The sequence below is a fragment of the Rhinolophus ferrumequinum genome, chromosome 13, assembly GCF_004115265.2.
Source record: "Rhinolophus ferrumequinum isolate MPI-CBG mRhiFer1 chromosome 13, mRhiFer1_v1.p, whole genome shotgun sequence".
In the NCBI taxonomy this organism is placed as follows: Eukaryota; Metazoa; Chordata; class Mammalia; order Chiroptera; family Rhinolophidae; genus Rhinolophus; species Rhinolophus ferrumequinum.
The window spans coordinates 27,291,714-27,303,781 of record NC_046296.1 but is presented as its reverse complement, the minus strand read 5'-3'; the positions used below and the strand labels follow the sequence as shown (position 1 = coordinate 27,303,781).

At 35.0% G+C, this 12,068-nt stretch overlaps 1 protein-coding gene across 4 annotated transcripts in view; it reads left to right on the top strand.

Moving 5' to 3' along the window:
* Positions 1-12,068, top strand: part of COMMD1 (copper metabolism domain containing 1) — a 125,379-nt gene that overhangs the window by 49,051 nt on the left and 64,260 nt on the right. For 3 of the 4 annotated variants that reach the window (XR_004424821.1, XM_033124805.1, XM_033124803.1), the window contains one exon: positions 3,770-4,051. Coding sequence is in view for 3 of the 4 variants with exons in the window: in XM_033124803.1 (XP_032980694.1) it covers positions 3,770-4,051 (282 nt within the window). In the remaining variant the exon portion in view is untranslated. Of the gene's footprint in view, positions 1-3,769; positions 4,052-6,916; positions 7,023-12,068 lie in introns of all 4 variants that reach the window. The other variant, XM_033124804.1, reaches the window with a different exon arrangement.

Sequence of the window (12,068 nt, the reverse complement as noted above, 5' to 3'; positions counted from 1 at the left end):
ATAAGTCGTCCTTTCCTGGGATAAATGCCAAGCAATGCTATTGCGGGGTCATGTGGTAATTGATGTTTTAGTTTTTTAATAAATTGCTAAACTGTTTGTACTGTGGGTATACTATTTTTTACATTCCTGCCAGCAATGTATCAGTGATCCAGTTTCTCTGTATCCCCGGTAGCAGTTGATCTTGTTAACAATTTTTCAATTTTAGACATTCTAATAAGTGTGTAGTGGCGTCTCATTGTGGCTTTAATTTGTATTTTTCTAATGGCTGATGATGTTGAACATTTTTCATGTACTTTTTACCATCTGTATATCTGCTCTGGTGAAATTTCTCTCATCTTTTGTCCAGTTTCTGTTGAGATTGTTTTTTTAATGTTGAATTTTAAAAGTTTTTTATATATTCTAGGTACTAGTTCTTTATTGTATATGTGATTTGAAATATTTTCCAGTTTGTGGCTTGTCTTTTCATCCTCTTCGGGGATTTTTTGGCACAGGGCAAAGTTAATTTTGATAAGGTCCAATTTAACAGTTTTCCCTTTCATGGAAAAACTGATTTGGTGTCAAGTCTAAGAACTCCTTGCCTAGTCCTAGATTCCCAAATATTTTCTTCTATTAAAAATATTACAGTTTTACATTATATCTAAGCCCGTTATCCATTTTGAGTTAATTTTTATATAAGTTATGAGACTTAGATTGAGGTTTTTTTTTTTAAAGCTGTTGATATCTACTTGCTCGAGCCCCTTTTGTTAAAAAGGCTATCTTTCCTCCACTGAGTTGCTTTTGTATCGTTGTGAAAAATCAGCTGTCCATATTTGTGTGGGTCTCTTTCTGTGTTACTTATTCTGTCCCATTCGTCTCTGTATCTGTCCCTCTGTAAATACCACAGTCATGATTATTGTAGCTGTATGTTAAGTCTTGAAATGGGGAAGACTGATCCCACCCACTTTGTTCTTCTTAAAAATGATTATAGCTATTCTACTTCCTTTGCCTTTCCATGTCAATTTTAGAATAACTTTGTTTTTATATACAAAAATTTTTGCTAGGATTTTGATAGGAATTGCATTTGTATCAATCTGTTTCTTTTCTCTGAAGTAGCCAGGAACTCTTTGGCATGCTTTTTTTCTACTACCTAACTTTTTGTGTTCATTTGAAATTTCAGTTTCAGACTGATAATTATTAATTTTTAACATTTAAAAATTATTGGAGCGGGCCGGCCCGGTGGCTCAGGGGGTTAGAGCTCCATGCTCCTGACTCCGAAGGCTGCCGGTTCGATTCCCACATGGGCCAGTGGGCTCTCAACCACAAGGTTGCCAGTTCAATTCCTCAAGTCCCGCAAGGGATGGTGGGCTTCGCCCCCTGCAACTAAGATTGAACACTGCACCTTGAGCTGAACTGCCGCTGAGCTCCTGGATGGCTCAGTTGGTTGGAGCGCGTCCTCTCAACCACAAGGTTGCCGGTTCAACTCCTCGAGTCCCGCAAGGGATGGTGGGCTGTGCCCCCTGAAACTAGCAACGGCAACTGGACCTGGAGCTGAGCTGTGCCCAACACAACTAAGACTGAAAGGACAACAACTTGACTTGGAAAACAGGCCTGGAAGTACACACTATTCCCCAATAAAGTCCTGTTCCCCTTCCCCAATAAAATCTTAAAAAAAAAAAAAAATTATCGGAGCATCATATTTCAATCAAGTACATCTTTAGCATAATGCTGATCTCTGTTGAGTAGAAGACTGGTGGTTTCTCCAAGCTGCCCACCATCAGCCATACCATATGTGTGTTGCTCTATGATTATATTCTAACAGCAACAACATTGTCAAAAATATTATTATGATGGTTTACATTTTTATCTTACATTCAAATTCTTTCGTTCCCCTGATTTACTAGCCTAAATTTTCTTTGGCTCTGAGCTCCTTGCTAATTTGCAAGGTTGTGATTAGGCAAATGGAAATCAGCACCCTGGATTCTTTTCTACCCTTGTATAGGAGTTTATGGTTCGTGATATACATGGGAGGATTTTGTTAAGCAAGAAATTGGTAACGTTACATACCAGTAGATGGAGGTGGCATGCCTTGAACAGTGTCTCTCCCATAGTAGCTATTCAAATATTTCTTGAATTAGATGAAAATTGATGATGTTGAACTCAAGTGATTCCTCATTTAATTTTTGATCATTCTAAATTTAGATAAATGGACCCCAGTTCAAAATATTGACTGGAACCCAACCAAAATAACTTAGGTCACGAGTGAAGTTATATCAAGTGGATATCTTGGTATGATTTGAGAAAAAGAATGATACTGATTACCTGAATTGTGATGAATTTTGTGAAGCAAAGTGCCAGTGAAAACAGTTTGACTTAATTATAGTATATTATATAAATTAATGTTTCTATTGAGTGGCAGAGCCAGAGATTTTGGGTCCTCATACCTGCTAACTAGGCAGGTGTTCAGTAAGTGTTTATTGAATTGCAATATGAAATAACTTTAATCTACCAAATTTTATCACAAAATTTATGTATATTAATGGAGGAATAAAAGGTAGCATGTTTGTTTTTAAACCTTAGTCCCACTTCCTCTACCTGTACTCTACCTATACACTGTCTACCTTTACATTCCTCTGCTCTTAATGCTACTGCCCAAGTTTAGTCAAGACTCTTGGTCTTGACCAAATAATAGGAATACAGTTTATACCGACTTGAACAGTAAATGGAATTTTGGGGGTGCCAATAGGTGGAAAGGATGCTGAGATAACATACAGAACTGAAGGAAGTCCGTGGGAACCAGAGCCTTGGGGATTATAGAACAGGAATATCACTCCATTAGAACCCACTCTCATCGTGCTTGTCTGCATTTGTTTTTATTGCAATCAGGCTTTTGTCAAAAGATCAAAATGGCTGTCTACAACCCCACTCTCATATTCTTCTGATACTGTGACCCCAAGAGGCAAGATCATTTCTCCTCCTATTCTAAATTGGGAGATTCATATGGATCAATCATTATGCCCAGAGAAAGGAGGGTACTATGATTTGTCTGGTTTGGAGCTCATGCCAATCCCAGTGGACAGGAGAGGATGAGGACATACCAAAGAAGATGCAGGGGAAAGCTTGTCCTAAGACCAAATCATTAACCATCCTTGTCCTTGCCAAGGCTCCATTGCCCCAGCCCTCTGATGACTTCCCACTTCAATTTAACTGCTTACTGTTCTCATAACACCAATGGCAATTAAGGTTTGATGTAAAAGCATAAAGTAGTGTATAATTTCAGAGCAGTATTATTGTGAATGAGCTATTTGGCTGAAGTTAGACTACAAAGCTAAAATAATGCATTCATTTAGCAGAATTTACTTAGTGCTTCTTATGGATAAGGCATCATACAATTATAGTTTGTTAAACCAAGCATGGATATAAGGCACTGTGAAATTATGTCAGATTTCATCAGAGAGTGAATTAATTTTATTCTCTTATAATTTTATTTTTATTTTTTATTATTTTATTTCCTTACCACAGTACTAGATATTTAAAAGTTAAATTATAGTTATTGGCATAAAATTTGAATGGCATGGAATTTTTAACAGTAGCTTTTCTGATATTTGATATTTGCAAAGGGAAATATTTTTGTATTTATGAAGAGCGTATTCTCATTACTGTCACTTGATGACCCTTTTTTGAAAACTTATTCGGTGATTATGAATCACTCAAAATACGGTCTATAGTTAAGAAGCTACTTTTTTCTAGTTATCCACCAAAATCAAATTTATTACTTTTTGTGTCATTATAGTCTATTGCATCTGCTGACATGGATTTCAACCAGCTGGAGGCATTCTTGACTGCTCAAACCAAAAAGCAAGGAGGGATCACATCTGACCAAGCTGCTGTCATTTCTAAATTCTGGAAGAGTCATAAGACAAAAATCCGAGAGAGTCTCATGAACCAGAGCCGCTGGGACAGCGGGCTTCGGGGCCTGAGCTGGAGAGTTGACAGCAAATCACAATCAAGGCACTCAGCTCAAATACACACCCCTGTTGCCATAATGGAGCTGGAAATAGGGAAAAGTGGACAGGTGAGTTTAACTTCACTCAGTTTCCCTCTGTAAACTATATTTTCTATTGCATATGTACCATATATTCAGATTGATTTTATGTACCGTGTTCCCCGAAAATAAGCCCTGTTAAGATCATCAGCCAGACGGACGCATTTAGTACGTTATAACGATGTTACAGAAGAAGGTGACATGACTGTATTTGAATAAATGTAGATTGTTGTACATGAGAAAAATAAGACATCCCCTGATGCGTCTTTTGGAGCAAAAATTAACATAAGACCTGGTCTTATTTTCGGGGAAATACGGTAACAGTCTTCTTTGCAGAGATAATAAGAATAATAGGAAAAGACCCTGTTTCTTAGAATCCCTTTTTAGAGATGGAATCATCTGAAAATCTGGGGACTCCTAATTGTGTATAGAGTCTGGAAACCAGCCTCAGGTCCTGCAGCTATCACAGAAGTACAAAATGGGTCAATAGGATTGTACAGTAGTTGGCCACTACTCCACTTTGGTTAGATCTCAGAATTCTTGGTATTTCCTCAAAATCTCCAAGGCAATGATAGAGATGCTAAATAAAGACCAGAAAGTGAGATTAAAGAACACAGAATAAAACTATCTCACCCAGTCATCTTTATAGACAGTCAGTTATAGGAGGCATTAAGTACAGTAATATATTGTTCCCAAAGCTCCTAAGTGCACCATCTCTGTCCTTGAGCCCACAAATGATTTTTAATTCAATCTTGATTATTTACAAAACATGGCTGCTTTCCCTTGCAGTTTCCACAGTCACTATAGTAGATCGTTTTAGCATCTACATGGTTTTTCTTGAAATCATTTGGTTTGTGCTCCAGAAGACTGCCAGATCAAGACGTTTAATGACCTGGTGTTTGTCTTTTGGGGGAAAAAAGCAGCAACTTGTAATCAGGAAGAGAAAACCCATATCACTGAATTAGCTAACCAGATTTTTTTTCCAGATAAATAATGAAATAAGTGCTTCTGTTACATCCTATAATAGAAATGTATTATTTCCTTCTAATGAAGAGAGCCTGTTTAGGTGGCAGGTTTCCTCATATATTTCCTTCTTAAGTTTCTTAGGATTTTTCAGTGTAATTTTTCAAATTTTTCATAATGACTTTAATTTCAATTTAAAAGATAATTCCTTTAAAAAAATTCTTCAAAATACATTTGGAGGATCTTTTGTTCAGTTATTGTAAAATAGTGTTAATGGCCTTTATTGTCTTTGGTTTGTTTGACCCAAAAATCTATTCTCTTACCCATTGTGTTACACCACCTCCCTCCTATTGTTCCTAGACCAAAAATCTGACAGAGTAGCAAGGTGTGATAACACCTTAGAAATTTTACAATTTATGTAGGCTATCCATTTTTTAATCTAGCAATAGTGATTATTTCATTTTGTTTTTAAGTATTCGTCATTTGGGCAGGAATTTGAAAACATACATACCTACTTCAAGACCTTTCTAGAAAGCTATTTTAGTATTACCTAATATTTTTTTAACTGGGATTTGTAATAAAATGTGCCTAAGAAGACAGGCTGATCTGGGAGTGCAAAATACAGGCAGAGGGAAGAGCAAAGGCAAGAAGTTGGCCTTGGGAAGAAATTTGGATTTTTATTGTAAGTATAATAGGAAACCATTGGAGGCTTTCAAATAGGAATGATGCAATGTGATTTATGTTCATACAGGATCATTTGATTCACATGTGAGGATGGATTATAATATAATCAAGAGAGAAGCCATGGTACTGAAATCCCAGGGAAAAAATCACTAAGATTGGAATTGTTTTTTTTTTTGCACATTAAGAGCAATTCTCTTTTATTTCTAAATCTCTGTGTGATGGTAGTTAAATAAAATGGATCTCAAGATTAAAAACAAAAAACTTCACCTTTCATTCTGTTAGCAAGGTTAGGTATCCAAAATGAGCAGAACCAAATTAATACTCCACTTCAAAATGGGATTATGTTCAAAATGGGACTTCGGACAACCTCCATTCCACATTTCCACCTCTGTTCCACAATTATGAGAAGTCCCTTCCTTTTACAATTTTTTATAGCTTGTTTCAAAATTTGTTTGTCAAGCCTAGGTATAACTAATAAAACTCAGTATTGTGCCAAAAGAAGAAAAAGTAAAGCCAGGAGAACACTTAGAGGGAGCTATAGCCATTGTAGTGGTCCTGGGGAAACAACATGAGCCAGGAAGATGGAGATTATTTTAATGGTCAAGATGGACAGAAGTGAGCAGATTGAAGAAATGTGAATGGTGAATGTAGATGAGTTGCTTTGAGATGAATTTAAAGAAATATGCAAAATGAAAGAAAGGGAGGAATTGGATATAACTCTGGGGTTTTTGCATGTGAATATGATTTAGGTTGGTGCAAAAGTAATTGCGGTTTAACAGGTTAAAAACCGCAATTACTTTTGCACCAACCCAGTAGTATAAATTGGTAATCCTAATCTTTGACAGTTTTGTTGCTAAGTTGACCATCTAATATACAACTTGAGTTTTTTTGATAGCTATAGTTAGCCCTTCCACTTGGGGAAAAATAAATTATTTAATATCTGTCAGGTAAGACAATGCTGTTTGTGCTGAAGTAATTTTATTTTTCAACTCCCAATTTATAAAGAGATGCATTTGAGATTATGGAGCTTAAAGTTTTTCTAATAGGTTTAAAAAAAATCTATCTTATGATGTGCCCTATTCTGTATGTGTATTATACTTCATAAAAAAGATTTAAAGAGGGAGAGAAAGATATGAGTGTCTTTGCAAACTTGTTGACCCTGAGAACAAGGGCTTTGGCACTGCTGAAGACCTTAGCTTCTGACTAGTACTTGCCAACACACAGCTCCTGCTGTTGGACTTCTTTCAGATTGTTGCTGTTCTGGCTCTCTGGTTCTATTCTTGTGGACAGATGGGGTGCTTGAGAGGCAGCCAGGAAACCAAGCCTTGAGAGGACTTGGAAACAATTTTTGGATGTAAGTCCTTTGTGTTAAACTCAGGGCGACAGTGTATCCTGCCCAGCAATATTGAAACTGCTTGTGTTTGTCTAGTATTTGTGTACTGGCCTGTTGGCTGTGGGCTTCATTCCATGTTTGCCACTGCTCTACTGCCAAGATGAATGTGGAAGGCCTCTGGCCCAAGCCCATTCTTAGCACTTGTTTTTGTGTGTGTGTGTGTGGAAAGTATACATAACACAAAATTTACCATTTAACCATTTTTCAAATGTACAATTCAGTTGTAGTAAGTACATTCATAATGTTGTGTAAGCATCACCACTCTCTATTTCTAGAACTTTCTCATCATACCAAACAGGAACCCTATACCCATTAAGCAGTAACTCCCCATTCCCACCTCTCTCTGGTGCCTGGTAACTTCTATCTATTTTCTGTGTCTGTGAATTGGCCTGTTCTAGATACCTCATATAAGTGGAATCATACAATATTTACCCTATTGTGTCTGGTTTATTTTGCTTAGCATAATGTCTTAAGGTTCATCCATGTAATAGCATGTATCAGAATTTCATTCATTTTTAAGGCTAATATTCCATTGTATATATATATGTGTGTGTATATATATATATGTACACATACATATATCACATTTTATGTATCCATTAATATGTTGATGGACATTTGAGTTGTTGGCACCTCTTGACTATTGTGAATAATGTTACTGTGCACACTTATGTACAATTACCTATTTGAGTCCCTGCTTTTAATTCTTTTGCGTGTGTACCTAGGACTGGAATTGCTGGATCATATGGTAATTGTATATTTAACTTTTTGAGAAACTGCCAAACTTTTCCACAATGTCTATGCCATTTTACATTCTTTCTGACAGTGCACAAGGGTTCCAATTTCTGCCTGTTCTCATCAACATTCGTTATTTTCTGGGTGTGTGTGTGTGTGTGTGTGTGTAAATTGCCATCCTACCGTGTTTCCCTGAAAATAAGACCTAGCAAGACAATAAGCTCTAATGCGTCTTTTGGAGCAAAAATTAATATAAGACCTGGTGTTGTGTTGTGTTGTGTTATACCCGGTCTTATATTATCGTAGAATAAGACCAAGTCTTACATTAATTTTTACTCCAAAAGATGCATTAGAGCAGATTGTCCGGCTAGGTTTTATTTTTGAGGAAACACGGTAATGGGTGTGAAGTGGTTTTGAGTTACAGTTTCTAATGATTAGTGATGTTGAGCATCTTTTCATGTGCTTAATGGCCTTTTGTAAACCTTTGAAGAAATGTCTATTCAAGTACTTTGCCCATTTAAAAAATCTGGTGGTTGTTTTTGTTGTTATTGTTGAGTTGTAGAAGTTCTTTATATATTCTGGGAATCAATCTTTTATGAGATATATGATTTGCAGATATTCTCTCGCATTCTGTAGATTTTCTTTTCACTCTCTAGATAATTTAATGCACAAAAATCTTAATTTTGATGTGGTCCAATTCCTCTATTTCATTTGTTTCCTGTGCCATTGGTGTCATATCCAAGATATCATTGCCAAATCCAATGTCATGAAACTTTCTCCCTATGTTTTCTTCTAAGCATTTTCTAGTTTTAGCTCTTAGGTCTTTGATCCACTTTAATTTTTGTATATTGTGTAAGGCCAGTCTCACTTTTGTATGAATTTTTAAAAATGATTTTTCAATTTGGGAAACAAAGTAAGACTATTGAACTTGGAAGCTAAGTTTCAGGTATGTCATATTTCTGAACTTTCTAAATACTTCTGTGTGTAATTAATTAAGTAGGGCTCAGTAGTATCACTCAAGGTGCAGGTGTCAATAATGATGAGTGGTAAGCACTAGGAACTAGCTCAGATTAACTGACAAATAAGCTTAATTTCCTTTTTATTGCCAGGGTTATTAACCTAAGTAGATTAGAGGAAGTCAATAGCAGGGGAAGTATATCTGAATTTTAACAACTCACTTGTGGCTTTAATAAGTCTTGTGGATATGTGGAGAAGCATGAACAAAATTATGATAAAACTAGTAAGTACACAGCTAATTTAGTGGTGACATCCAAACAAATATTGATCACAAAATGAGTTTGGCCTGTCATCCCATGATAACTCCTCCTCACACACTCTCTTAATCTAGGGAAAATAGCTTAGTCTTCTTCGAATATAATTTAAGGCTTCTATGCTCTATCGTCTATTTATATTATACAGTCCAACCAAGTGGGACTGTATTTTTCATACATGAATATCCTTTCCTGTTGCTACTTGAAATGTTCTTTATCCCCATTTTCACTTGGTAAAATCCTCTCTCTTCTTCAAAGTCCATATTACTCAATACCTCTGTCATGAACTTTTCCTGGGTTATCTCAACTGGATTTGATAATCTTAATTCTCAGCATATTTTGAACTTTTCTGTAGCGTTTGATACAACTTAGATTTAAAACGAAAAACACTTGAAAACACAAACTACCACAGTTTACCCATTATGAAACATAATTTAAATAGTCCTGTAACTATTAAGGAAATCAAATTTCATAATTTTAAAACTCCCAAAAAAGATATCTCCAGGTTTAGATGGTTGCACTAGAGAATTTTACCAAAAATTTAAAGAATAATCAGCACCAATTTTATATAATCACTTCCAGAAAATAAGAGAGAATTCTCCCAATTTATATGTAAAGCTGTACAACCCTGATTCCAAAACTAGACAGATAGAACACACATACACATATACAGCAAAGCAAAGCAAAGCAAAAAACCCTACAGACGAATATTTTTCATGAATATAACTGCAAAAATGCTTAAAGTATTAGCAAATAGAATTCAGCAATATGTAAAAATAGCTATACACCATGACCAAGTGAACTTGATTCCAGGTATACAAGGAATTCAACATTTGAAAATCAATCAATATAATCCACCATATCAATAGGCTAAACAAGAAAAATCATATGATTATGTCAATTGATACAGAAAAAATATTTGATAAAATTCAACACTCATTCATATAAAAACTCTCCAAAAAATAGAAATAGAGGGGAATTTTCTCAACTTGGAAAAAGGTACCTATAAAACATCTACTGGTAACATTACTTAAAGTGAAAGACTGAATGCTGTCTCCATTCAGATTGGGGACCAAGGCAAGGATGTCCATTCTCACTACTCTTATTCAACATGATGTGGAAGTTGAAGCCAGTGTAATAAAAAAATAAAAGATATACATACAGAATTGGAAAGAAGAAATAAAACTGTCCCTATATGAAGATGACATAATTAATCTATGTGGAAAATCCCAAGAAGTAATAAGTGAATTCAGCAAGATTACAGGATGTAAGATAAACATACAAAAATCAATTGTATTTCTGTATCTCAATGAGCACACGGGCATAGGCATCAACATTAAAAATATAGTACTGTTTACAATCACTCAAAAATATGAAATACTTAAGTGTAAATTAAATGTATACAGGACTTGTATAAAGAAAATTACACAATGGTGGATGAAAAATCAGAAGTTATAAGTAAATGGAGAAATATACTATGTTCATGGATTAAAGAGTCAACATAGTAAAGATATCAGTTCTCAAATTGATACACAGGTTTAATATAATTCTATCAAAATCTAATAAATTATTTTTTTGATATAGAGTTCATTCTAAACTTTATATGGAAAGGAACTAGAATGTCTAAAACAATTCTAAAAATTAGGATAAAGCAGAAGGACTCAGTCTACCTGATTTCAAGGTTTTTTATAATTCTGTAGCAATCAAGACTATGGTATTAGCAGAGGGATGGACACATAGATCAATGGAACAGAATATAGAAACCAAGTGGTATTGGAGCAATTAGACATTCAGGCGGGGGGCAGGCGAAGAATATCAACCTAAGTTTCACACTTTATACAAAAATTAATTCTAAATGATTCATGGAATAAATATAATTGTAAAATTCTGAAACTTTTAGAAAAGAAACATGGAAAATCTTCAAGATCTAATGCTAGGTGAAGAGTTCTTAGACTTGACATCAAAAGCACGATCCATACAAAGACAACTTGATAAATTAGACTTCATCAAAAGTAAAAACTTTGCTCTGTAAAAACCCTGGTAAAAGGATGAAAAGACAAGCTATAGAGTGAGAAAATATTTGCAAACCATATGTCTGACAAAGTTATAATCTAGCATATGCGTATAGAGAGAACTCTCAAAATAGAAAAAGCAATTAGAACACGGGCAAAATTAGTGAAGAGACATTTTATGGAAGATGATATACATTTGGTAAATAACTTAAAAAATGTTCAACATCATTAACCATTAGGTAAATATAAATTAAAATCACAATGAGATGTTACTAGACACCTATCAGAATAACTGAAATAAAAAACAGTGACACTACTCAATACTAGAAAGGATGTAAAGAAACTGGACCATTCTTAGATGGTAATTGTAAAAAATGGTATAGTCATTCTCTGAAAAATAGTTTGTCAGTTTCTTTTAAAAGTAAACATGCAAACACCACTTAGCAATTACACTCTTGGACATTTCCAGAGAAATTAAGACTTAAATTGACACAGAAACCCTTGCATGGATGTTTGTAGCAGATTTATTCATAATTGCACAAAACTGGAAACAACCCAGATGTCCTTTAACCAGGTGAAAGGACAGTGAAACAAATAGTTAAACTGTAGCATATCCACATCAAAGAATACTATCCAACAATAAAAAGGAAGCAACTGTTGATACATACGACAACCTGGATGAATTCCAGAGAATTATACTGAGTGAGAAAAGCCGAACTCTAAAGGTTACATACTATATGATTCCATTTATATAGCATTCTTGACATGATAAAGTTATATAAATGGAGAACAAATTAATGGTTGCCAGGGGTTAAGGAGGGAATAGGGGCAGGAGGCAAGTAGGTGTGGCTATTAAAGGGCAATATGAGGGATTCTTGTGGTGATAGAAATGTTTATCTCTTGACTGTATCAATGTCAATATCCTGGTTGTGATCTTGTACTATTGTTTTACAAGATGTTACCATGGAGGGAAACTGGGTAAAGGGTAT